Raw genomic sequence first — 27,802 nt, forward strand, 5'->3', positions numbered from 1 at the left:
GCAAAATGGCGGCGGTGCGCGCCGGCCCAGGCAAACAAGCTTCTGGCTGGGTTGGCACACAGATGGCCCGCCGAGCAGCCCAGGACCTGGGGGCAGTCCGGGGCCTGACCGTCTGAGACCCCTGCTATGTCTGCCTCGAGCTATGCCTGTTAGCCGGTTTGGTTTTGCCTGCTAGGTCTCCCCTGGCTTCCCTTAGGCAAAATGGTGGTGGTGCGCGCGCTGGCCCGGGAGGAAAAAAACCTCCTGGCCGGGTTTGCACCCCGGTGGACCTCCGATCAGCCCAGGGCCTGGGTGCAGGCCAACGCCCGTCGGGCTTAGACCCCCGCGATGTTGGTCTCGGGTTATATTTGCGTACCTCAGTCTGATTTCTCTGGCGACCGAGAACCAATATGGAGCCCTGGTAACTGACTGGCGGGAGGCAGAGTTCTGTACCCCCATTTTTTAAAAGGGTTATTTGGTTTTCTTGGGTCTAACTTCTTGAGTTCTCTGTATATATTGGATATTAGCCCTCTATCTGATTTCGGGTTGGTGAAGATCTTTTCTCAACTTATTGGTTGCCGATTTGCCCTTTTGATGGTGTCCTTTGTTTTACAGAAACTTTGTAATTTTATGAGGTCCCATTTGTCAATTCTTGATCTTAGAGCATAAGCTATTGGTGTTCTGTTCAGGAACTTTCCCCCTGTACCCATGTCCTCAAGGGTCTTTCCCAGTTTCTTTTCTATTAGCTTCAGAGTGTGTGGCTTTATGTGGAGGTCCTTGATCCATTTGGAGATCAGCTTAGTACAAGGAGACAAGGATGGATCAATTCGCATTCTTCTGCATGCTGACCTCCAGTTGAACCAGCACCATTTGTTGAAAAGGCTATCTTTTTTCCATTGGATGTTTTCAGCCCCTTTGTCGAGGATCAAGAGGCCATAGGTGTGTGGGTTCATTTCTGGATTTTCAATCCTGTTCCATTGATCCACCTGCCTGTCACTGTACCAATACCATGCAGTTTTTAAGACTATTGCTCTGTAGTATTGCTTGAGGTCAGTGATACTGATCCCCCCAGAATTTCTTTTGTTGTTGAGAATAGTTTTAGCTATCCTGGGTTTTTTATTATTCCAGATGAATTCGAGAATTGCTCTTTCTAACTCTATGAAGAATTGAGTTGGGATTTTGATGGGTATTGTGTTGAATTTGTATATTGCTTTTGGCAAAATGGCCATTTTAACTGTATTAATCCTGCCGATCCATGAGCATGGGAGGTTTTTCCATTTTTTGAGGTCTTATTCCATTTCCTTCTTCAGAGTCTTGAAGTCCTTGTCATACAGATCTTTCACATGTTTGGTAAGAGTCACCCCAAGGTAGTTTATACTGTTTGTGGCTACTGTGAAGGGTGTCATTTCCCTAATTTCTCTCTCAGCCTGCTTATCCTTTGAGTATAGGAAGGCCACTGATTTGCTTGAGTTGATTTTATAACCTGCCACTTTGCTGAAGTTGTTTATCAGCTGTAGGAGTTCTCTAGTGGAGTTTTTTGGGTCACTTAGGTAGACTATCATGTCATCTGCAAATAATGATAGTTTGACTTCTTTCTTTCCAATTTGTATCCCTTTGACCTCCTTATGTTGTCTAATTGCCTGAGCTAGTACCTCAAGTACAATATTGAAAAGATAAGGAAAAAGGGGGCAGCCCTGTCTAGTCCCTGATTTTAGTGGGATTGCTTCAAGTTTCTCTCCATTTAGTTTGATGCTTGCTACCGGTTTGCTGTATATTGTTTTTACTATGTTTAGGTATGGGCCTTGAATTCCTATTCTTTCCAAGACTTTAAGCATGAAAGGATGCTGAATTTTGTCAAATGCTTTTTCAGCATCCAATGAAATGACCATGTGTGTTTTTTCTTTGAGTTTGTTTATGTAGTGGATTGCATTGATGGATTTCCGTATATTGAACCAACCTTGCATCCCACAAGCCAATTATTAATGGGTGGTTTTTATCTTAGAATTTCTCCAAGAAACAATGATGTATATCAAAACCCAGAAGAGCCAGAAGATGAGGATGAAGATGTTCAAATGGAGAGAATGAGAACAGCGGATGCCTTAGTATCCACCAGTTTTGATGAGGTAGGCACATAAAGTTACTAGCTTACCAAACAATGCAAACGTTTGCTCATTAAAGCAACTAACTGGTCTACCAGACTTATTCTCTAAGGATGCTTCGTTTCCTTCAGCCTAACAAAAGAGAGTCAATGTTTTAGAATGTGGCCATCATTTTTACATTGAAATGAGCAGATTGAAAGTCAATGTTTCCAATTCGTTAGTATAAGCTAAAGATCAAGAATTGACAAATGGGACCTCATAAAATTACAAAGTTTCTGTAAGGCAAAGGACACCATCAAGAGGACAAATCGGCAACCAACAAATTGGGAAAAGATCTTCACCAATCCTACATCAGATAGAGGGCTAATATTGAATATATATAAAGAACTCAAGAAGTTAGACTCCAGAAAACCAAACAACTCTATTAAAAAATGGGGTACAGAGTTAAACAAAGAATTCTCACCTGAAGAACTTCAGATGGCAGAGAAGCATCTTAAAAAATGCTCAACTTCATTAGTCATTAGGGAAATGCAAATCAAAACAACCCTGAGATTTCACCTTATACCAGTCAGAATGGCTAAGATTAAAAATTCAGGAGACAGCAGGTGTTGGAGAGGGTGTGGAGAGAGAGGAACACTCCTCCACTGCTGGTGGGGTTGCAAATTGGTACAACCACTTGGAAATCAGTCTGGTGGTTCCTCCGAAAACTGGGCACCTCACTTCCAGAAGATCCTGCTATACCACTTCTGGGCATATACCCAGAGGATTCCCCACCATGTAATAAGGATACATGCTCTACTATGTTCATAGCAGCCCTATTTATAATTGCCAGATGCTGGAAAGAATCCAGGTATCCCTCAACAGAAGAGTGGATTCAAAAAATGTGGTATATACACACAATGGAGTACTATTCAGCCATTAGAAACAATGAATTCATGAAATTCTTAGGCAAATGGATGGAGCTAGAGAACATCATACTAAGTGAGGTAACCCAGACTCAAAAGGTGAATCATGGTATGCACTCACTAATAAGTGGATATTAACCTAGAAAACTGGAATACCCAAAACATAATCCACACATCAAATGAGGTACAAGAAGAAAGGAGGAGTGGCCCCTTGTTCTGGAAAGACTCAGTGAAGCAGTATTCAGCAAAACCAGAACGGGGAAGTGGGAAGGGGTGGGTGGGAGGACAGGGGGAGAGAAGGGGACTTACAGGACTTTCGGGGAGTAGGGGGCTAGAAAAGGGGAAATCATTTGAAATGTAAATAAAAAATATATCGAATAAAAAAAAAGAATACAAGTGAAATAACTAAATTCATGAAGGACTTGGAGAAACTGAGCATGTAGTGACAAATGTCACTGTTTCTAGTGAGAACATACAGTATTCAATATAAGGCACAGTGTCTGGTGCTTTTCATGTCTTTTGCATGTTTGGGGAGTCAGGAACACTCTCTAAAACAATGTGGTTCTTGGTAGATGTCTTTGTAGGGGAAGATCATTGAATACTTTCCAAAGACAAGGGCTAAGATAGAAAAGTAGTAGGTTACAATGGTTTCTAGTAGGGTCTCTTTGAAGCAGAGTTAGGGCAGTGTAGGAGATACAGATGATTCCAAGTCAGTGGAGACAAGAGCCTGACATGACATTCTTCTTATTTGCAGAAGCCAGTCATTGTTGCCAGCTGCCTACGCAAAGAGTATGCAGGGAAGAGGAAACATTGCCTTTCCAAGAAGAAGGCTAAGATAGCCACCAGGAATGTCTCATTCTGTGTCAGGAAAGGTTGGACATGTGGTTTTCAACAGTTAGCTCAAATATTGAAACTATTGAACTATTTCTTGGTTCTTGAGGAAAATCCTTCACACACTATCTGCTCACTCATGTGTGGACTACTCTCCAGGGTAGCCTGACAACTCCTTTACACATTTCATTTTTAAGTACATTCATTCACTCCTAGAATAGGGGTCCATCCCTATCTACATAGGAACCAACACAACTATATGCCCCATGAAAGTCATTAAATGTTCTCTTAAACTCACACAACTGACATTCTAATGCTTTTTTTTTTAAGAGAATTGGTTGAAGGTTAGGGGGTGCAGCAGCATCTATTGAAGGCTTATGTTGAAGGAACTCAATTTCCAACATTACTACTAAAGACTTAAGATTACAAGAAACAGAATCAGACACTCTTAGTTTCTAAGAATGGCTTCCCAATCTTCATTAGTGTAATCTTGGGAAAATACCTCATTCTTGAGACTTCTTATCACCAAGAATGAAAGAAGAGATTGTGATGATTTCTTGGGATAGTTGTGACAGTTAAATGGGACACAATGTACAAAACATATTACATGAAATACATCAGACAGTGAGAATTCAGACTATGTTTTATGCTTAGTTGTACTGTAAATTTAAGTTCAATATAATTCCTGTGTTTCAGGTGAGATTCTAGGATTGTTGGGACACAATGGAGCTGGCAAAAGTACATCTCTTAAAATGATAAGTGGAGACACAAATCTCACAGCCGGGCAGGTAGGTGGCATATTATTTGATAAATTATCTATTCATCTACAAGCATTACCTGTAGCTTCTGTCACAGAGGAGGTATTCAAAAGAACATGGAAGAGCACATGAGGGTAAAGAGTCGTTCCTAAGACTATTCAAGGAAGTCTTGAAAACATTAAATATGAACTGGGAACCAACGACTATTTCTGACTTGGCACACATTCATTCACGAGTAATTGCTACTAACAAGCTCTCTCCACTGTAAGATGAGAGCAAATGGTTAAAATTCCCTTTGGTCTGGGAGGCAGTTTCTGTGAGAGGCTGTGTAGAATTGGGGTTTTAATGATGAAGGTTTATCTATAGGTGCTACTGAACGGGAGTGGAGAAGGGGACACCCTGAGGTTCCTGGGGTACTGTCCTCAGGAGAATGCTCTGTGGCCCAACCTCACTGTGAAGGAACACCTGGAGGTATATGCTGCAGTGAGGGGCCTGAGCAGAAACCACGCTGCAGTTGCCATCACAAGGTACATGGGTGGGGGGGTGCACCTAGAACAGGAGGAGGTCAGGGAGAAAGTGGGGAGACAGCATTTGCAAAAAACTTGGGGTGAAAAACTCAAGATGCTACAATTTTCTAATTTACAATTGGGAATTAGTTTTCCAGTTTGGGGGATGTAAAATAGATGTTTTTCTGCCATTAAACATGGAAAAGGGGGAATATATTGGTAAATTTTATTGAAAATACTAAAATTTAGTATATTGATCATAGATTAACTATTTGAAATCTGTGATGAGACGCTATTTGAGGAGTACCTCATCCAGCAATATCACCCTTTCCCCCACTACCACACACACACACACACACACACACATACACATTGACTCCAAAATATGGCCCCCCACTCCTCCATCTTCACTAGGCTCACTGCCCCACCCTTCCACCATCTCTCTTCATCGTGGAGAGGACAGTGATGTTCCACTGTCTCTCTACAGGTTGGCGGATGTGCTCAAGCTGCAGGACCAGCTGAAGTCTCCCGTGAAGACGCTGTCAGAGGGAGTGAAGAGAAAGGTATAGGCAGGGTTGGGGGAAGGGCGTCGAGCATACCTCAGGGAGGCACACTTGAACTGATTCCACATGGGCTGTCCCTCTTGTCGCAGCTGTGTTTTGTGCTCAGCATTCTGGGGAACCCATCTATCTTGCTTCTGGATGAGCCGTCCACTGGGCTGGATCCCGAGGGGCAGCAGCAAATATGGTAAGGAGAGGCTGCCATGGGGCTGAACCCACACCCAGAAGGGAGCTTGACAATAGTTTCACTCACTCAAAAACTGTTTTTACCAAGTGTAAGGACCAGAGTTCAGATTCCCAACACCCACATAACAATCCAGGAGGTAATCTTGCTTGCTTTAATCTCAGCACTGTGGAGCTGAAGTCAGGAGAGCCGGAGCTGACTGATTAGCTAGTCTTGGCCAACTGGTGATCTCCAGGTTCAGTGAGAACAGCTGTTTCAAAACTTAATGTGGAGAACAGGATACCCAACCTTGGCCTCTAGCTGCTACCTATACACATACACATGTGCACCTAACCACACATGGCACATGCACATGGGCTCATAAAACAGAGAAAAGGAATTATAAAAGCATATCTTAAAATGTTTATGTTCATAAAACATAAAACTACCAACACGCCTAGTAAAAATTGATGGTCTGCAAACTAGCATTTCCCTAATAATATTTCTCAAACATTTCTGAGGAAAGGAAGCACACATAGCATTAAACTGCAAGTCACCCACTGTGTATGTATGAGAGCAGTGTAGGTATCTCTGGGTTGGTACAGGAACTTTTGTACCACAATCAAGTGTCTGGTGCTGGACATGAGAACAGTCGCTCTTGGGAAGTTGTAAAACCTGTCATTTATTCTGCAATGGCTTCCAACTGCTGCCTTGGACAATGCTGTTGAGTTTTGCATTGTTCTGCTCCCATGTACATGCCTGTTTTAACAGAATTTCCCTCTTCGTACAAGCTCATAATAAATACTGTATTCTGCAAGTGCTCTTTTTCAATGCATGTTTCCTTTCTGTCTTTTCTTTTTGTAAATTACACTTCTTTCTTAATTGTGAATGTTGTCCTGACAATATAGGCAAGCAATCAGGGCCATCATAAAAAATACAGACAGGGGTGCCCTGCTGACCACCCATTACATGGCAGAGGCTGAGGCTCTGTGTGACCGAGTGGCCATCATGGTGTCCGGAAGGCTGAGGTAAGTATGTGTCTTGAAACCGCACTCACTCTTGCAGTGTGTGACTAGATGGTTTTTCCCATAGACAAGGAAATAAATGCAATGTCTAGACTTGCTAAGTCCCCCAGTTAACAGCAAGGACCCTGAGACAGACCTGGTAGCAAGCTGAAGGTTTTCAAACACTGCCGCACATACTTCTCTCTCCCTATTCTGAACACACCCTTCTCTGATTCCCAGGTGTATAGGATCCATCCAACATCTCAAAAGCAAATTTGGCAAAGACTACCTGCTGGAGATGAAGGTGAAGACCCTCGAGCAGGTGGAGCCCCTCAACACGGAGGTCCTCAGGCTTTTCCCCCGGGCTGCCAGGCAGGAACGGTAAAGCTGCTGTTTGGCTTTGATCTGATACCAAATGTTGGTTTCCCCCTGTCAGGTATGCTGCTTTGTAGTCAGTTGAAAGAAAACTTGGCTGAAAAATTACTCGATAGATATTTGATGGAAAACAAAGCAGAGAAGATAAAGCTGGTGTGAAAGCAAACGCACCATATGCTGTGGCCCTACTATGTGCTATGTACCGTCCTTGGCTTATATCATCTCGTTCTCACAAAGATTTTTTGGAGTCAAGATTGTCATTCTAAACTAAAATAATATGTTTGAGGGGCTAGAAGGTAACTAACTCAGCATTACATGTTTGCCGTGCAAGCGTGAGAATCTGAATTTGGTTACTCTACACCCACACTAAAAGCCCAGTGTGATTATACAGCCTGTAATCCCTACACCAAGTGTGGAGACAGGTAAATCTTGTTCTTTTGATGGCCAGCTAGTCTAACTGAACGAGTGAGATCCAGGTTCAGTTAGAGACCCTTTTTCAAAAAGTATAGTGGAGAGCAACAGGGAAAGACACACAAATATCTGATCACTGCATAGGCATGCTCTGCCAAACACACAGACACACACACACACACACACACACACACACACACACACACACTGTGATTCCAAAAATGTTTTTATGAGAGTCTAGCCATTTAAACAGTGCTGTGACTCAGTGTACACCCCATAGTCAAACAAATATATAATGGAGGCGTAGAGAATGAGCAGGGTATGAGAATGGTTGCCCCATATGCTGTGAGAAAGTATATTATGAAATATACTCTAAACCTCTGTGATGTCCATGTTTATCAAAAAAAAAAAAGAAAGTTACTTACTAAATCTCCATTACTGATATTACACAGTAATGAACTTGTCTCATTGTCAGAAATTACATTCTTCTCTAGTGAATATGATTGGGTAAGAGGAGTGTGATTGGCATTCAGTAGTCATCTATACAGGTTTCCACTCCTGTATGAAACACTGAGAAAGTGATAGTTTCAGAGTGAAGAAGAAGAAGAGGAGGAGGAGGAGGAGAACGATGAGGAGGAGGTGGAGGAGGACGAGGAGGAAGAGGAGGAGGAGGAAGAGGAAGAGGAGGAGGAGGAAGAAAAGGAGGAGGAGGAGGAAAAAGAGGAGGAGGAGGAAGAGGAGGAGGGGTAGGAAGAAGAGGAGAAGGAAGAGGAGGAGGAGGAGGAAGAGGAAGAGGAAGAAGAAGAAGAAGAAGAAGAAGAAGAAGAAGAAGAAGAAGAAGAAGAAGAAGAAGAAGAAGAAGAAGAAGAAGAAGAAGAAGAAACCACCAAGTGTCAGTGTTCAGCTTTGACAGTGAGGCCAAAGGCGTGTCAGGCTCATCCTCTATTAGCATCTGAGCTTAGCTATTCACTCCACTCAAGGACCCAAGAGCACAGAATCCTCTGAGTCTTATTCTCCCCCTAATCCTCCTGTGGGATGCAATAGTATGGCATTTGTGTGAAGAAAGACATGTAGGCCAACAGAAGAGAATAGAGAATTCATAAAGCCATGCTTATATGGTCATCTTAGCTTAAGCTCAAGTGGCAAGTAAATACAATGGACAGGTGAGATAATCTTCAACAAAAAAGAAAAAGAAGGAAACTGGGTCCAAACTTGGACCATATTAAAAAACCAACTGAAAACCTATTGGGACTTAACAGAAACTTGAAGTACAAAATATCAAAAAACAAAACAAAACTAAAAAACCTATGAGACATTGGTCTTGAGAATAAATTCATGGATACAATACCAAAGCCATAGGCCGTAAAAACTCAGGCACATAAGATTACATCAACTGAAAATCTAAAGGGCAAAAGAAACAATCAACAAGGTAAAAGGGCAGCCTACTAAAGAGTGTCAAACTATGTATCTGATATAGATTTGCGTCTGAAAAAGATAAGAAACTGATAGTTATAAAAAACAAACAAAATAATCCCCAAACCTAATAATTTGATTTTAAAAATAAGTGGACATTTCTCCAGAGACATACAAATGTCTTAGAAGTATATTAAAAATGCTGTGTTACTTCTAATCAGGTTATAAATCCAAACCACAATGAGTGATCACCTCACAAAGAGTAGGATGAATAATTACCTTTAAAAATGAAGGCAGCTATTGGCAAGGATATGGGAGAACTAGTACATGTGTGTTCTATCAGCAGAAATACAATTGCTCAGAATTGATGGGGCTTAATGAGCGTAACCATCAATTGACAAAAAAAAAAAAAAAAAAAAAAAAAAAAAAAAATCCAAAGAATTGAAATAAACATCTCAAGTAGATGCCTATTCCTCTGTGTTCACTAAACAAGTATCTTCAAAAGAGAAAGCATGGAAATATTCAAGTATCCACTAACAGATAAATAGATGTTATTTTATTAATTCATTAAGAATTTCAAATAATGGCCGAGGGGTGGGGGGTGGCATTAAAGAATCTCAGCACTTGAGAGGCAAAGCAGGTGGTTTTCTGAGTTCAAGGCCAGCCTGGTCTACAGAGTGAGTTCCAGGACAGCCAGGGCTATACAGAGAAACCCTGTCTTGGGAAAAATAAATAATAAATAAATAAATAAATAAATAAATAAACAAACAAACCAAAGAATTTCAGATAATGTATTTTGCTTATATTCACCCTTCACTCCTACCCCCCTAATACTTCCAAGGTCTGACCCCCACCTTCTCACCACACTGCATTAACTTTGTGTTTTTTTTTTTAATTTTTTAAAATAGCCGTCTGTATCCAGTTTGTACTGTATCTGCTTTGTCCCTTAACTCACGCATGCAGGGGCCAGCCACTGGAGCATAGTCTGCTCACCAAGGGCCACGCCCTAAAAGAAAACTGATTCTCCTCCAGAAGCCCATTGGTTAAGGGTGGAATTCATGAGCCCCTTCCCACTCCATGCTGGGCTGACAACTACCTTGACATTGTGTACATCTTGTGCAGGCAACCTCCGCTGCTGTGAGATCATAGGTGTGGCTCTTCTGTTGTATCCTGGCAACACTATTTCAAGCCAGTCCTCCCCATCCTCTGGCTCTGACAGGCTTTCTGCCTCTCTTCTGTGATGTTCCCTGGGCCTGATGGGAGCGTGATACAAATGAGCAGACAATAGACTTTTTAATTGAGTGTGTGTGTGTGTGTGTGTGTGTGTGTGTGTGTGTGTGTTGGAATACTGTTAAACCTCTTTTTTTTCTTTTTTGTTATTGGATATTTTCTTTATATTTCAACTGTTATCCCCTTTCCCAGTTTCACACACACACACACACACACACACACACACACACACACACACACACGCAGAAGCCCCCTATCCCATTCCCCCAGCTTCTATGAGGGTGTTCCCCACCCACCCACTCCCACCTCCCTGCCCTGGCATCCCCCTACACTGGGGCATCGAGCCTTCACAGGACCAAGGGCCTCTCCTCCCACTGATGCCTGACAAGGCCATCCTCTGCTACATATGTAGCTGGAGCCATGGGTCCCTCCATGTGTGTGCTTCGGTTGATGGCTTAGTCCCTGGGAGCTGTTCAAGCTTTAATAGAAAGAAACTGCAATACAGTCTTGAGAACTTCACACTAAGCAAATAAGCTAAGCACATCAAGATAAATGCTGCATGGTTCCACTTGCAAGGTATCTAAAATAGTGAAATCCTTAGAAGCTCACGGTGAACTGCTGCTTTCAGTGAATCGGCGGAGGGACGTGAGGAATGTCAGTTAAACAAGATGAATGAGCTCTGTAGGTCAGCTTGCAGTGTTGACTACACAGGCACCACCACTCTCCATCACTCTCTGTAGGTCAGTGTGCAGCAGTGAGCTCAGAGCCAACACCACTCTCCGTGTGTCGGCAGGGCAGCATTGAGCCACCATGTCCATATCTTGCACTTAAAGGTTTGATAATGGGCTAAGAAGATGGCTAGTCAGTGAAGTTCTTGCCTCCCAAGAACCAGGCCCCAAGTTTAATCACTTTAGTTCAAATAAAATAATATTAAGAATATGGTGATACCTATTTGTAATCCTAGCTCTGGAAATGTTCAGAGAGAAGCATGAAAAGGAAAATCCCTGGGCTCACTGGTCCACCAACCCAGTCTGCTTGGCAGACTGCAGTCCAGCCTCTGAGAACCAAAGCAAAGTGATGGATAATATCTTAGGAATGACGCTCAAGTGTGCATGCACACCCATGAACACACATTAGCATATGTGTGTGCATACACACACACATAAACACACATAACAAGAACGCCCGAAAAGAATAAGAGAGTAGATCTGTTGTTAACAATTGTATGTTCTGATTAAAAAATAATAACACTTGGGCAGTGATGTTGTTGTTTGTTTACGTGTGCCTTAGCTGATGTGTCCTCGCTCTGATCCCAGGTACTCTCCTCTGATGGTTTACAAATTACCAATGGAAGACGTGCAACCTTTATCCCAAGCTTTCTTCAAGTTAGAGAGGGGTAAGAGCCATTTCTCAGAAACTAAGATCCTGAGGAGGAAATTATTCTAAATCATGCAATAATCTATGCTCATAACAGAAATGAAATGTTTCATAATACATTAAGTTCAAAACTTAAATCTTAAATTGGATTTTAGAAGCAAGACACCAAAGAGATAAGGGCTGAGTATGGTGTGGGAAATAGAAATGGGAGAGGAGAAGAGGAGAGGGGAGGAAAACTGTTACAGGATAGTTAATTACATTGTAAACCAGGGGATTATATTATTTACTGGGGGGGGGGGGGGGAAAGCTGTTTCTTGTTGTGGTGTGGCTCCAATTCTATTCCATGCCCTTCACATTCTATTCTGGTTGATGAGGAAGGTTCCAAGTTCAGTCATGGGACTCTTGAGTGTCTTTTAGAAAGAGTGCAGGAAGCTCTTCTCTCCCGAGCAAACCTCAGACATCCTTCTCTAGAATCTTTTCAAAGCAGCCTGATTCAAGCATCTTTCATTTATATCATCTGATTCAAGTATTTTCATCTTCCTATGTGGCTGTGCAAAACCATTGGCTCATGCACAAGAAAAGATCATTTCTCATCCCCATGTCTCCCTTAAACCCAGAATACAGAAAGCACCTAGCATGTAAACCTAGTACAAGCAGTGTTCCCCCAGTCAAAGTAAATGTGTTGATGTATTTTATCTGGGTAGAATTGTCATAACATAATTAATATTTTAATTATGTGCGCTTGTTGTTGGCTTATGAGACTATCTATATAAGAAAATATAATTGCTCCTAAATGTGTTTCTCCTTATACAGTTAAGCAGACCTTTGACCTGGAAGAGTACAGCCTCTCTCAGTCTACCCTGGAACAGGTGCGTCCGTGGTAATGACTTTAACATCCACAAAATGCAAACACATAATTTGCTACTCTGATTCACTTGCAGCTACATGCGACATCTCTCTTTCTTATCCACCCTTCCCAGGTCTTCCTAGAGCTCTCCAAGGAGCAGGAGCTAGATGGCTTTCAAGAAGAACTAAATTCCTCCACAAACTGGAAGCTCCTCCCACAGGAAGAAGCTTAAGCCAAAAATATTTCCCGTTCATTCATAAGACTGTGTTGTTTCTTAAAGACATCTATTTTATGTGAGATCAATGAAATATTTTATATAAGATCAATGACCTATATTATAAACATACTGATGTTCTTCAGGGATTGGAGAAAAGGGTTGAGTGCTGCATAGAGGGAAGCTTGCCTAGCCTTCTCCACATCCCTTTAGGGCACTTGATACCATAGTTCTGTAGAATGTTGAATAAACAGTTACTTTTATACAATTGTTTCCATCTCTGAGTATGATATATTTAGTTAAAATATTTTAGATATTTTTTTTTTGTATCAAAGCTGTAGGCTTAGATTTTTCAAACTGTATTTTAATGAGGGTTCTTAAGTGCTTCAATCTCCCATCTAGCCCACCAACCAAAGGTAGGTAAGAAGAAAGGTTAATAGGAAATGAGAGAAAATCAGTAGTAGCAGTTCAATCCAGAAGAAACTGCAAGGCTCCACTGTAAAAGAATGAGTCCATGGTTAGATATAGCTACCACCTGGGAGGCTCTGCTAGTGCATGACAAATACTGAGGGGGACACACTCAGCCAGCCATGAACTGAGCACAGGGTTTCCAATGGGGAAGCTAGGGAAAGGACCCAAGGAGCTGAAGAGGTTTGCAGCACCACAGGAGGAACAACAATATGAGTCACCCAGTAATCCCAGAGCTCCCAGGGAGAAAAACATCAACCAAAGAGAACACATGGAGTCACCCATGGCTCCAGACTCATAGGCAGCAGAGGATGGTCTTGTTAGACACCAAAGCGAAGAGAGACCATTGGTCCTGGAAAGACTTGATGCCATAGTGTAGAGGAATACCAGGACAGGGAAGAGGAGGAGGGTTGACTGGGGAAGGGGAGATGGCTTATGGGATTTTTGGGGGGAATGGGGAAACCAGGAAAGGGGACAACATTTGAAAGATAAATAAAGAATAATAAAAAAAAGAATGAGTCCATGGAATGTCAGGAGCCATCATAGAACAAGCTAATAACTAGCAGGTGATCTTCTTGAGATGACCACCTAACATTACAATCTACGATGGAACTCCAGTAGGCAAGGCTTATGAGAAAATTATCTTTGAAAGCTATTAATATGCTTTTCCTGTTGTTACTAAACATATATAGCAATCACTAGGTATTAGTCCACCCTTTTGAGCAAATCTCTGCAGATCTATGAAAATGTACTGTCTTGTAGTGATACTGTATAGACAAATAGATGACTTCTTAATTCTTAATAGTGATCCTATAAGAATTTCTTAAATTATATCAGTATTTATTAAGCTCTTTTATAATAGGACTATTAGGTCTCTTTCTAATAGTAAAAACTGCAATGAGAATTCTTCAGTCTCCCATGTATCACCAGTTAATTGCTTCTGATAGTAGGCAGACTTTCTACTACTCAGAGCACAATCCAAGAGGTTGTAAAACCAATAACCAAATGTCATAGAAAGGGAACTAATGATTTATTATAGGTTGTAGGACAGAGATAAAATATCGACTGAGTTTATCTATATAAAACTTCACTAATAACTTGTTAATGGATATACATGTAAACATTCTCTGTTGTAAACTTCTATTTCAATTTATGATTTGAAGTTTTGTGTAAACTTGTGATGAACTTTTTACCATGTGATCATATATTCCGAAAGACGTTTAAGTGCTGAGGACAAAGAAAAGAGACAACTGGGCTGAGGAGAACTTTTTGGACAGAACACTTTTTAGGCAGATCTGAACAGAACTTTTTAGAACAGAGCTGAGGATAATTTTTTAGTCAGGACACAAGAGAACTTTTTAGATCTCATCTCTAAAACAACTCATAAGTAAATGCATAGCATTGGGAGAAAAAGCATTGAGAGTAAGAACATTACTGTGACATCAGAGCAGGAAAGAGTGAGATTAGAAGGGGAATGCAGAGTGGAATAACTTAAACTATAGGTAACATGGAAACTAAGAGAGCAATGCGCAGAATGCAGAGGCAAAGAGAAAGAAAGAAGAAGCTGCAGAAAGAGCAGAAGGAGCAAGCAAGCTTCTCCATGGGGCAGAGCAGGTCTTTCCTTAATAGTAAGGCAGGCTTAGTCTTATTAAGAGGAATGAAGCTTTCTTCTCACAAACTTGGGTTTAGTTCATTTAGCATTAAAAGGGCAGAAGCTTTTTCATTTTCTATGCAATAAAGATTGGAGCACATTTTTCATCCAGAATGAGTGAATTCTCTCTGCACTGGTCCTTATCTTTTTCTCCATATGCATATGTGCATGTGCGTGTGTGTATGTGTGTGTGTGTGTGTGTGTGTGTGTGTGCGCGCGCGCGCGGGTGTGTGTGTATGGATGGAATTGTGAGGATGTTTGCATGTGTGTGTGTAAGTATGTAATTGTGAGAATGCATGCAAGCTGGTTTGAATGCAAATGTATAAATACACATACATGAATTGTGAATCTATATATGAACTTATGTGAGTTTATGCATATTTGTTTATGTAAAAGTTTTTCTTTCTGCTAGCATTATTCTCTTCTCCTGGTTCAATAGAAGTTCATTGCTCCAAGCTTACCCCTAACCTGACAAGCAAGAGGCATCTGGACAAAAGGGAAAAGGCTCTAGCAATTAATCCTTTACTTAATCTCCTGCTGTTTTTTGGATGAGGTGTTTTCTGGCTAAATGCCAGAGACTGCAGTTTCTGAACTCAGAGGAACACGGAAGGCAGGTCAGCTACAGTAGCAAAGTAAATTAGACTTAGATAAGTAAAATTTTAATTATTATACAGCAATTCTAAATATCTCAGAAGACAATATAGTCTTACCCCATAACTCATAAGACAAAAGTCTTACTGTCTGCCAATACTCTTCCCCCTCCACTGCCTCAAGGAGAACCAAAAAGAAAGAAGAACCTGCCAGGTCTGCTCTCCCATCCCTGACAATGGAAGTGAGAAGCAGCCTGAATATCATGAGAAGTTCTTTGATGCCTTTTTCTCTATGAAGGCACAGCATGCCAAACATAGATACCAGCAAAGTGTTGCACTGTGAACCAATGCAAGAGCATCCTCTCATTGTCTGTGGGGTTATATTTATATTCTTTCTAAACATGCACCCTCTCAAGTGGCCACTCCCACAAAACATCATAGGCCATCTTACATGTCTGCTTCAAGAAAACATCCTCTCATAAGACAGCTTCCAGAAAAACATCACATGGCACAGCCAAGCCTCCAAAGAAACCAGAAACTTTCGCTTCATAAAACATTTAAGCATGCTTTTCTAATCTAGAATGTGAAATCCATACATTTACTCTTAATATACCTGCTTCTCTGAAGGGTCAGTTATCGCTAAAAATACTGAAGTGCTATTTGTCATAGCACCTAGTACCCATACAGTTAAGTTACCCACTGACCACCTGATGTAGACACAATCTGGAAGGCCAAAATTTGCTATTAGAAGTTGCTTGTGGGTGGCGGTGGAAGCGGCGGAGGCAGTGCAGCAGTGGCTGGTCCAGCTGAAGGGCCATCAGCAGTGGAACCAAGGCGATACCAGTTAGGCCCTGCGCCCACGACCACTGACCTTCGCTGACCAGCCGGGTGGCAAGCAGCTGCGGTTGTGCGGCGCCTTTCGCTGCACGGAAGCTACTTCAGAACTCGGCCTCCCGCCAGTCAGGAGAGGCTCATCTCCATCTTGGTTTCAGACTCCAGAGATCGGACAGACTGAGGTACACAAACATAATCCGAGGCCAACACCGCGGGAGTCTGAGCCCGACGGGCGTTGGCCTGCTCCCAGGCCCTGGGATGTTCGGGAGGCCATCGGGGTGCCAACCCAGCCAGGAGGTTTTTTGCCCTGGCCTGCACGCGCGCCGCCACTTTGCCTGCAGGACGACAGAGAGCTCTGGCGGGCAGACTCATAACAGGCATAGCCTGAGGCTAACAAAGTGGGGGTCTAGGCTCCAAAAGACACAGGACTGACCCCAAGAAATGGGCGGCTTGGTGGGCCATCTGTGAGTCAACCAGCCCAGGAGGTTGTTAGCACAGCAGATTCTCCCAGCACTTTCAGGGAGCACGGGCACGCCCACCCGCCATCTGGCTCACCTGGCGGACCCAATTAACAGTCATAGCCCTAGGGGAACTTTGCTCAGTCCTTGGCCTCCCAGGCTTTTGCCTGGACTCAGGGCCTGGGCAGTCAGGCTAACCTTGTGTGCGCCAGCCTGGTTGGGGGATCGGCTGCCCAGCAGAGTGAGCGGAACACAGGGGAGGTCACAGCAGCATAGACCGTTGGCGCTCCCTGGGAGTGCACATGGGCTCCATCTGGTCCACAGACACAATCTGGGGCAAGGCCTCAGGCAGAAGCCCTCAGCTCAACTCTCTCCGCTTCCGGATCCAGATCAGCCTGGGCGGCCACACCACATCTCCAGGTCCTGCAAGAGGCTAGCGGGGCTTCCGGGCAGCCAGCTGGGAGAAGTCGGTGTGCTCCGGTGAATCCAGTGGGCCCCAGCGGGAGCCTTCGGGTGCCTGCTTCGGGATCTGATCAGCCTGGGCAGCAGCTCCCTGTCTACAGGCAGTGCAGGGGGTAAGCTGTGCACCAGAGGCCAACGGGGAAGGGGCAGCTTAAACTGGTGAGTCCAGCACTGACAAGACCAAGTAACACCAGTGAGAACTAGATGGCAAAAGGCAAACTCAGGAACGTCACTAACAGAAATCAAGGCAATATGGCAACATCTGAACCCAATTCTCCTCTACCAGCATGTCCTGGATACCCCATCACACCAGTAAAACAAGATTTGGATTTAAAATCACTGGTCATGATGCTGGTACAGGAACACATGAAGGACATACTTAAAGAAATTCAGGAGAAAATGGATCAAAAGTTAGAAGCCCTTGCAAGGGAAACACAAAAATCATTGAAAGAAATCCAGGAGAATACAAAAGCCAACAAGGAGGAAACGCAAAAAACACTTAAAGAAATACAGGACAACTTTGGTCAACAGGCTGAGGTCATGAAAGAGGAAACACAAAAATCTCTTAAAGAATTACAGGAAAGCACAAACAAGCAAGTGAAGGAGCTAAGCAAAACCATCCAGTATCTAAAATCAGAAGTAGAAACAACTAAGAAAACTCAAAGGGAGACAACTTTGGAGATAGAAAGCCTTGGGAAGAAATCAGGGGACAGAGATGCAAATATCAACAACAGAATACAAGAGATAGAAGAAAGAATCTCAGATGCTGAAGATTCCATAGAAACCATGGACTCAACAGTTAAAGAAAATGCAAAATGCAAAAAGCTTGTAACCCAAAATATCCAGGAAATCCAGGACACAATGAGAAGACCAAACCTAAGGATTATAGGCATAGATGAGAGTGAAGATTTACAACTTAAAGGGCCAGCAAATATCTTCAATAAAATTATGGAAGAAAACTTCCCTAACCTAAAGAGAGAGATGCCCATGAATATACAAGAAGCCTACAGAACTCCAAACAGACTGGACCAGAACAGAAATACTTCCCGTCACATAATAATCAAAACACCAAATGTTCTAAACAAAGAAAGAATATTAAAGGCAGTAAGAGAAAAAGGCCAAGTAACATATAAAGGAAGACCTATCAGAATCACAGCAGACTTTTCACCTGAGACTATGAAGGCTAGAAGGTCCTGGGCAGATCTCATGCAGACTCTACGAGAACACAAATGCCAACCAAAATTACTATATCCAGCAAAACTCTCAATCACCATAAAGGGAGAAACTAAGATATTTCATGACAAAACCAAGTTTACCCAATATCTATCCACAAACCCAGCCCTACAAAGGATAATAGGAGGAAAACACCAATACAAGGAGGGAAACTTCACCCTGGAAAAAGCAAGATAGTAACCTTTCATCAAACCCAAAAGAAGTTAAGCAATCAAATTTAAAAAATAACGTCAAAAATGATAGGAAGTAACAATCACTATTCCTTAATATCTCTTAACATCAATGGACTTAATGCCCCAATAAAAAGACACAGACTAACTGAATGGATACGTAAACAGAACCCTACATTTTGCTGCTTACAGGAAACACACCTCAGGGTCAAAAACAAACACTACCTTAGAGTAAAAGGCTGGAAGACAATTTTACAAGCAAATGGTCTCAGGAAACAAGCTGGAGTAGCCATTTTAATATCAGATAAAATTGACTTTCAACCCAAAGTCATCAAAAGAGACTCTGAGGGACACTTCTTGCTGGTCAAAGGAAAAATACAACAAGAAGAACTCTCAATCCTGAACATCTATGCTCCAAATGCAAGGGCACCCTCTTTTGTAAAAGAAAGTTTATTAAAACTCAAAGCACATATTGCACCTAACACAATAATTGTGGGTGACTTTAACAGTGCACTTTCCTCAATGGACCGATCAGGAAAACAGAAACTAAACAGGGACACAATGAAACTAATTGAAGCTTTGGACCAATTAGATTTAACAGATATATATAGAACATTCTATCCTAAAACAAAAGAATATACCTTTTTCTCAGCACCTCATGGTACCTTCTCCAAAATCGACCATATAATTGGTCACAAGACAGACCTCAACAAATATAAGAAGATATAACTAATCCCATGCTTCCTATCTGATCACTATGGAGTAAAAGTGGTCTTCAATAGCAACAGAAACAACAGAAAACCCACATACACGTGGAAACTGAACAATACTCTACTCAATGATACCTTGGTCAAGGAAGAAATAAAGAAAGAAATTAAAGACTTTTTAGAACACAATGAAAATGAAAACACAACATACCCAAATCTATGGGACACAATGAAAGCAGTGCTAAGAGGAAAACTCATAGCCCTGAGTGCCTCCAAAAAGAAAATGGAGAGAGCATACATTACCAGCTTAATGACACACCTGAAACCCCTAGAACAAAAAGAAGCTATTTCACCCAGGAGGAGTAGAAGGCAGGAAATCATCAAACTCAGGGCCAAAATCAATCAAGTAGAAACAAAGAGAACCATACAAAAAAATCAACAAAACCAGGAGCTGGTTCTTTGAGAAAATCAACAAGATAGATAAACCCTTAGCCAGACTGACCAAAGGGCGCAGAGAAAGTATCCAAATTAACAAACTTAGAAATGAAAAGGGAGATATAACAACGGAAACTGAGGAAATCCAAAAATTCATCAGATCCTACTACAAGAGCCTGTACTCAACACAACTGGAGAATCTGGAGGAAATGGACAATTTCCTTGACAGATACCAAATACCAAAATTAAATCAGGACCAACTAGACCATCTAAACAGCCCCATAATGCCTAAAGAAATAGAAGGAGTCATAGAAAGTCTTCCAACCAAAAAAAGCACAGGACCAGATGGTTTCAGTGCAGAATTCTACCAGACCTTCAAAGAAGAGTTAACACCAATACTCTTCAAACTATTCCGCAAAATAGAAACAGAAGGAACATTACCCAATTCCTTCTACGAAGCCACAATTACGCTGATACCAAAGCCACACAAAGATCCAACAAAGAAAGAGAACTTCAGACCAATTTCCCTTATGAACATCGATGCAAAAATACTCAATAAAATTCTTGCCAACCGAATCCAAGAACACATCAAAACGATCATCCACCATGATCAAGTAGGATTTATCCCGGGAATGCAGGGTTGGTTCAATATACCAATATACGGAAATCCATCAATACAATCCACTACATAAACAAACTCAAAGAACAAAACCACATGGTCATTTCATTGGATGCTGAAAAAGCATTTGACAAAATTCAGCATCCCTTCATGCTTAAAGTCTTGGAGAGAACAGGAATTCAAGGCCCATACCTAAACATAGTAAAAGCAATATACAGCAAACCGGTAGCCAGCATCAAACTAAATGGAGAGAAGCTTGAAGCAATCCCACTGAAATCAGGGACCAGACAAGGCTGCCCCCTTTCTCCTTATCTTTTCAATATTGTACTTGAGGTACTAGCTCGGGCAATTAGACAACATAAGGAGGTCAAAGGGATACAAATTGGAAAGGAAGAAGTCAAACTATCATTATTTGCAGACGACATGATAGTCTACCTAAGTGACCCAAAAAACTCCACTAGAGAGCTCCTACAGCTGATAAACAACTTCAGCAAAGGGGCAGGTTATAAAATCAACTCAAGCAAATCAGTAGCCTTCCTATACTCAGAGGATAAGCAGGCTGAGAAAGAAATTAGGGAAATGACCCCTTTCACAATAGCCACAAACAGTATAAAGTATCTTGGGGTGACTCTTACCAAACATGTGAAAGATCTGTATGACAAGAACTTCAAGACTCTGAAGAAGGAAATGGAAGAAGACCTCAAAAAATGGGAAAACCTCCCATGCACATGGATCGGTAGAATCAATATAGTTAAAATGGCCATTTTGCCAAAAGCAATATACAGATTCAATGCAATACCCATCAAAATCCCAACTCAATTCTTCACAGAGTTAGAAAGAGCAATTATCAAATTCATCTGGAACAACAGAAAAACCCAGGATAGCTAAATCTATTCTCAGCAACAAAAGAAAATCTGGGGGAATCAGTATCCCTGACCTCAAGCAATACTACAGAACAATAGTGTTAAAAACTGCATGGTATTGGTACAGTGACAGGCAGGAGGAACAATGGAACAGGATTGAAGATCCAGAAATGAACCCACACACCTATGGCCACTTGATCCTGGACAAAGAGGCTGAAAACATCCAATGGAAAAAAGATAGACTTTCAACAAATGGTGCTGGTTCAACTGGAGGTCAGCATGCAGAAAAATGCGAATTGATCCATCCTTGTCTCCTTGTACTAAGCTCAAATCCAAATGGATCAAGGATCTCCACATAAAGCCAGACACTCTGAAGCTAATAGAAAAGAAACTGGGGAAGACCCTTGAGGACATCGGTACAGGGAGAAAGTTTCTGAACAGAACACCAATAGCGTATGCTCTAAGAGCAAGAATTGACAAATGGGACCTCATAAAATTACAAAGTTTCTGTAAGCAAAGGACACCATCAAGAGGACAAATCGGCAACCAACAAATTGGGAAAAGATCTTCACCAATCCTACATCAGATAGAGGGCTAATATCCAATATATATAAAGAACTCAAGAAGTTAGACTCCAGAAAACCAAACAACCCTATTAAAAAATGGGGTACAGAGTTAAACAAAGAATTCTCACCTGAAGAACTTCGGATGGCGGAGAAACATCTTAAAAAATGCTCAACTTCATTAGTCATTAGGGAAATGCAAATCAAAACAACCCTAAGATTTCATCTTATACCAGTCAGAATGGCTAAGATTAAAAATTCAGGAGACAGCAGGTGTTGGAGAGGGTGTGGAGAAATTGGAATACTCCTCCACTGCTGGTGGGGTTGCAAATTGGTACAACCACTCTGGAAATCAGTCTGGCGTTTCCTCCGAAAACTGGGCACCTCACTTCCAGAAGATCCTGCTATACCACTCCTGGGCATATACCCAGAGGATTCCCCACCATGTAATAAGGATACATGCTCTACTATGTTCATAGCAGCCCTATTTATAATTGCCAGATGCTGGAAAGAACCCAGGTATCCCTCAACAGAAGAGTGGATGCAAAAAATGTAGTATATCTACACAATGGAGTACTATTCAGCCATTAGAAACAATGAATTCATGAAATTCTTAGGCAAATGGATGGAGCTAGAGAACATCATACTAAGTGAGGTAACCCAGACTCAAAAGGTGAATCATGGTATGCACTCACTAATAAGTGGTTATTAACCTAGAAAACTGGAATACCCAAAACATAATCCACACATCAAATGAGGTACAAGAAGAAAGGAGGAGTGGCCCCTGGTTCTGGAAAGACTCAGTGAAACAGTATTCGGCAAAACCAGAACGGGGAAGTGGGAAGGGGTGGGTGTGAGGACAGGGGAAGAGAAGGGGGCTTACGGGACTTTCGGGGAGTAGGGGGGCTAGAAAAGGGGAAATCATTTGAAATGTAAATAAATTATATCGAATAAAAAAATTAAAAAAAAAAGAAGTTGCTTGTGCTGTATTTTTATTTTAACATGAAATCTTGGCATTAGAGACCCCTAAATTACAACTGATCTTCCATATAAATTTGGTATATGGCTTCAGAAAGATCATGAATACAATTTTTAATCACATGACCAAGCAGGTGAAAAAGTAAAATCACATGTATACACATACACATCATGAAAAGAGAGAGAGGGGTGGAGGAGGAGAGAGAGGGAAGGAGGGGGAGAAAAATGGAGGGAGAAGAGAGAGAGGGAGGGAGAGAAAGGAAGGGGAAAAGAGAAGGGGGAGGGAGGGACGGAGGGAGTGACAGAGGGAGGGAGGGAGAGGGAGACAGACTATCTCTGACCTAGCCCTGGAACAGTCTATGTAGACTAGGTTAGCCTCAAACTCAGAGATCAACTTGTCTCTGGCTTGCTAGTTCTGAGATTAAAAAAACTACCATCTGGCAAATTTTTTCCACTTTATGTCTGTTCTTCATGTCTTTTTCCTCTTTCTTTCCTTAGTGCCTCATATTTAAGAATTTTTTAAAAATCATTTTAAAATATTTGCTCAAAGAAGCAAGCATATTTGCTAAGGTGAGCTTGTGAAGGTTTAGATATGCTAATATTTAAACTTATGTTTGGGATATTGTCTGCTAAGTATAATTAAAAAAAACCCTAAAGTGGAAATTTTCTGGTTATTTTTGGAGAATTAGTTAGGTTATTATGATGTTTAACTAGGGCAGAAAGGTGAAAGGCTATTTTGCTAAAGCAAACATGTGAAAGAATGTTTTGCTGAAGCAGACACAGGTAAAAGGATGATTTGCTATAGCAGACATGTGAAAGGACATGTGGTGTTTAGAAAGAATGTAAATATGACCCTACAGACTCTGGGAGCTGCAGCATTGGTTCACTTTGTTCCACCTCGCTCATCTTCACTGACAGCACAAATGTTTTGGTTTACCTTATATTGCATTACTGAGCTTCGCTTGTGGTGACTTCATAGAGAAAAGCTCACTGAAGAACTTCTTGTGACATTCCTCCAGCCTCTTGCCACTGCTGAAGACTCAGGCTGGTTAGTAAGCCTCATGATTTCTTCTGGATTGAACTGCCGTTGCCTATTCATATGTGGTGTCTGCTGAGTGGACTGAACTGCAGCTGTGGATTCATGTTTGGTGTTTGCTAGTGAACTGGACTAAGAACAATGATGATAGGAAAGAACTATTCTGAACAGGTCCACTTCCCCATATCCTAATAACCTTTCTTTTCCAATATCTCTGGTGGGTAGTGGCCTATAGGGGATGATGAACCCTTATTAATAATTATCAAACTTATTAATAATTATCAAACTATAGAGTTAATAATAGTCTAATAAGTCTCTTGAGCAGACAGAGGTGGGCACTTTCAGCCTCATTAATATATCTATACTGGATCTGGGATTTGAATGGTATAAAGTTCTATTACAAACTTGATCTCAGGGCAGCTAATTATGTTAATATATTAAAATATAACCAAGGCACTATCTTAAAGGAGGCTGGAGCTCTTTCTTCCCCCTCCACTTGAGTTCTGTCTTAGTTACTTTCCCACTTCTGTAATAAAACATCATGACAACTTACAGAAGGAAGGGTTTGGTGCTTATATGACCACATGGGTGAATAACAGTCCATCGCCTTCACAGCATGAAGCTTGACAGCAGGAAGTCAGGTATGGCTCAGGAGCAGCAGATGACAACTCACATTATACCCACAAATAGGAAGCAAAGAGCACACTGGAAAAGGCATGATGCTTCTGAAATGCCAAAGCCCACTCCCAGTGACATACCTCCAACCCACAAGGCTGTATTTCCTAATCCTTCTAAAATAGTTCCACCAACTGAGAAACAAGTATTCAAACACATGGATCTCTAAGGGCTAGTCTCCTTGAAACCACCTGATATGAAACTGATAGACTAATGTGTCTCAACTGTATGGGTATTTTATTAAACATTTCCCATAATATCAATTGCAGGACAAGAATACTTCTATCATTTAACATTTATCATTGTGCCTTGGATTTTAAGACTGAGAAATCGAGGTCAAAAGGTTTGTTAGCTTTTCTTACATTGTTTGTTCTCTTGGGATTTTTGAGAGGAACAAGTGCAGAAAGTGTTGGGGTTCTGTCTAAGCTCCACTCCACACCTACCTGGCAATAGCCAGGTATGCCCCACCCCAGAGATCTGGCCCACTATAAGAGGGGCTACTTGCTCCTCCTCTCTCTCTTTGCTCTCCGCTCTCCCACATTTTCTTACCTCTCTACCCCTGGGGCTCTTCCCCCCTCCACGTGGTCATGGCCGGCCTCCACTCCACTCTCTCTACTCTCTCTCTCTCTCTTTTATCTATTATCTCTCTCTCTCCCTCTCCCTGTCCCTCTCCCTCTCTCTATCACTAACTCCCATCCCCTACTCTGAATAAACTCTACTCTATACTATGCCTATGTGTGTGTGGTTCCCTCAGGGGCAGAGGTGCCCAGGCAAGGGCCCACCTGGACACCTTACCCCATGCCGCCTAGCCACACTCACCTAACCCCCTATACTCTCCCCTTTTAAGCCCTTTCATCTTGGTGCCAAAACCCGGGACAAGAAAAACCATGGGATATACTTGATTAAGCCTCTTTCACCAAGAAAAGATTGGGTAAGTCTTACACCCCCACTGGTCAGAGCTATAGTCTGGTGCTGCACTTTCCGAGTTTCCCCGCAGGACCGCTGCTGTTCTGTCCCTCCTTCCCGGTGGAACTTGGCGGCAATGCCCCAGGCACAATGCCCCACAGTGAATGCCACCTGGTGTGGCTATCTAATTCACCCCTGTGTCTTATTGCTAGGTTACAAAACAAGCTAAACCACAGCCTCATAGAGGTCATGGGCGCTGAGGTTGCCTAAGCACCCTCCCGGCCCATGCCAGACCCCCTCCTTCACCTGCCTTTGCTAAGATAGAAAACAAGCTACTTCCCAGCCACTGCAGGCTATCTGACTTCCGACTTCCTCTGCTGGCAGGAAGTCCCACCCTGCACCTGAGAATCACTAACCTCCCCCGCTACAGCTGACAGCCTGTAACATTAGAACTGCCGCAGGGTCTGGTAGCACAACTGTTACCCATGGCTCGGTCTCTCCAGGCTCTCAGAATCGACTGTGCTCCATCCCTGCAGAGCAATGCCTCCACTCTCAGAGCTGCTCTCAGCAAGCCTGCACTCCTTTCCCATTGCTGCACCCCACCCACCACCACCATAACATCCTGCTGGATACAGCACAGATTTCTAGGGCCATTAACTGCAGAAGCCTAGCCACAGCCCATGCCCACGCCCCGCTCCACAGTGGCTGCTGAGATGCTTCAACAATTCTAGTACCCGATTCTCTCACAGCTCTACTGCTTCTCCCTGCTACCCTGTCTTCCCTCTTCTTCACTGCGCGGTCTCCCTCCCACCGCTCTCAATGTCCTCTACTGTTAATACAGCAGGCCATGACTGGTCTTGCAGCCACGCACAGGCAGGAGAAGCAAGGTTAGGGGACTGGGTCCCACAGCCAAGCGATTCAAAATGTTCAACATGACAACCAATTACAATGGCTTCCACAAGTATGTGTGCTACCTGTCAGGTTCTTCCCTCTACCAGATTAGAAATTTAAATAAACATTAACCATAATAGTAAATAACCCTTAGCTTTCAAATGAAGTCTGACCAACCTCTTTTGGAACGAAGGGTTTCCTCTCAAGCCTAGCCCACACTCCTGCTTAGGACATCTAGGCCCACCCTTGGGTATATCCTAATCCGGAAGTGATCCTGAATTTCCCCCTCCTCATTGACTTTTACAGTCTCAGATCAAATCCTGGACCAGGCAGGACACTTCCTCCAGCTTTTAAAACCCCAGCTCCTAAAGGACCTCACGACGGTCTGGGCCCTTTGGCTTAGCTGCCTTTTAGTTGCTACTGCACTCTTCAGGATGCTTAGTTTGTAGTCAACAACTCCCTCCCTTACCCAGTAGGCACTACTTGTCTTCGACTGTATATTTTTAAAATTAACAGTCTGGTAAATGATAAAGAATCTGAACCTCACCTATTCTGTGTTCCCACACCCTTAACTCATTTGCTCCTATAGCCTGTGTGCTCAAGTTGATGTTAACAAGCCTAAATCTGCCTAGACAAACTCATTTTCTGTCACCACAATTTAATCCATTGCTGCCAGCTTTCTTACTCTGATCCTAGCATCTTTACTAACCAAGGCAATATACTTTCCTCTACATATGCAACTTGTCAAAGCTACTTAAGGTTATCATTTCTATTCTCCTTAACTATTGCTCTCCTATCTTGTGCTCAATCTTGTCAGAAGTTTGTTATTAGATTTAAGACAGACAGAATTCCCAAAGGCCTGACAGCTTCTCCCAGGAGGTCTCAGAAGAAAGATGGACACCGCCACAGGATGCTGCCTGAAAGAGTGCAGTGGGCACAACCGGATAACTTGAGTCAAATGACTTAGCTAAACAAAGGTAAGCCATTTCTCACATCATGGGTATCCATTCCACAGAGAAAAAGCCATGCATCTTCTGTGCTTGAAAGCTAGACTGAAAGCCAAAGCCGCCATGGAGACCAGAGACCACAAAGAACTGCTGGCTACTGGAATCTGTCATTCTTTAATAATATAACTGCTAAGTTATTGTTTATTCCTCAGACTTCTGACTACATTGACAGATAGGCAGTTATCTCCTTACCTAAACTCTGTTTCCATTAAATGCTTCATATTTCCTCTTCTTGCTCTGTCACTGTCCCAACATTCAATTCGATTCCTTCTGATCCACAAAGGCTCATCTTAAAGACTGTTCATATGGTTAACTCATGTTGTTATCTCTTTAATAAACTTGTTAGCTACAGGAAACCTACCCAGATCTACTGCTCATGGACCAAGTAGGCTCCATCCAGATAAGTACATTTACCCAAGTTCCCACTTTACAACCTTTCTAAAGGGTGGGATTCCTCTGGGTTTCAATTGTACATCTTAAGAAAAATTTTCCTGTCTCCCAAATGTACTTAGTCTTATTCCCTACCTATACTAATGTGTTCCAACATCTTGTTAAGTCCAGGCCCTTGCCATATCCAGGACAGC

General features: G+C 42.3%; 2 protein-coding genes across 2 annotated transcripts in view; both read left to right on the forward strand.

Annotated features, from left to right (window-relative positions):
* The window catches only part of LOC127693649 (ABC-type organic anion transporter ABCA8B-like), a 74,147-nt gene extending 61,207 nt beyond the window's left edge, over positions 1–12,940 (forward strand). Inside the window, exons 29-39 of the mRNA XM_052194660.1 lie at positions 1,982–2,102; positions 3,738–3,855; positions 4,511–4,602; positions 4,939–5,099; positions 5,566–5,641; positions 5,731–5,825; positions 6,710–6,829; positions 7,046–7,186; positions 11,551–11,630; positions 12,425–12,480; positions 12,592–12,940. Coding sequence (XP_052050620.1) covers positions 1,982–2,102; positions 3,738–3,855; positions 4,511–4,602; positions 4,939–5,099; positions 5,566–5,641; positions 5,731–5,825; positions 6,710–6,829; positions 7,046–7,186; positions 11,551–11,630; positions 12,425–12,480; positions 12,592–12,690 — 1,159 coding nt within the window. The 3' untranslated portion in view covers positions 12,691–12,940. The remainder of the gene's footprint in view (positions 1–1,981; positions 2,103–3,737; positions 3,856–4,510; positions 4,603–4,938; positions 5,100–5,565; positions 5,642–5,730; positions 5,826–6,709; positions 6,830–7,045; positions 7,187–11,550; positions 11,631–12,424; positions 12,481–12,591) is intronic.
* Positions 12,941–24,355: 11,415 nt separating this feature from the next.
* Positions 24,356–27,802, forward strand: part of LOC127693567 (ABC-type organic anion transporter ABCA8A-like) — a 46,993-nt gene continuing 43,546 nt past the window's right edge. Inside the window, exon 1 of the mRNA XM_052194533.1 lies at positions 24,356–24,380. Coding sequence (XP_052050493.1) covers positions 24,356–24,380 — 25 coding nt within the window. The remainder of the gene's footprint in view (positions 24,381–27,802) is intronic.

The sequence above is a fragment of the Apodemus sylvaticus genome, chromosome 10 (genome assembly GCF_947179515.1).
Source record: "Apodemus sylvaticus chromosome 10, mApoSyl1.1, whole genome shotgun sequence".
In the NCBI taxonomy this organism is placed as follows: Eukaryota; Metazoa; Chordata; class Mammalia; order Rodentia; family Muridae; genus Apodemus; species Apodemus sylvaticus.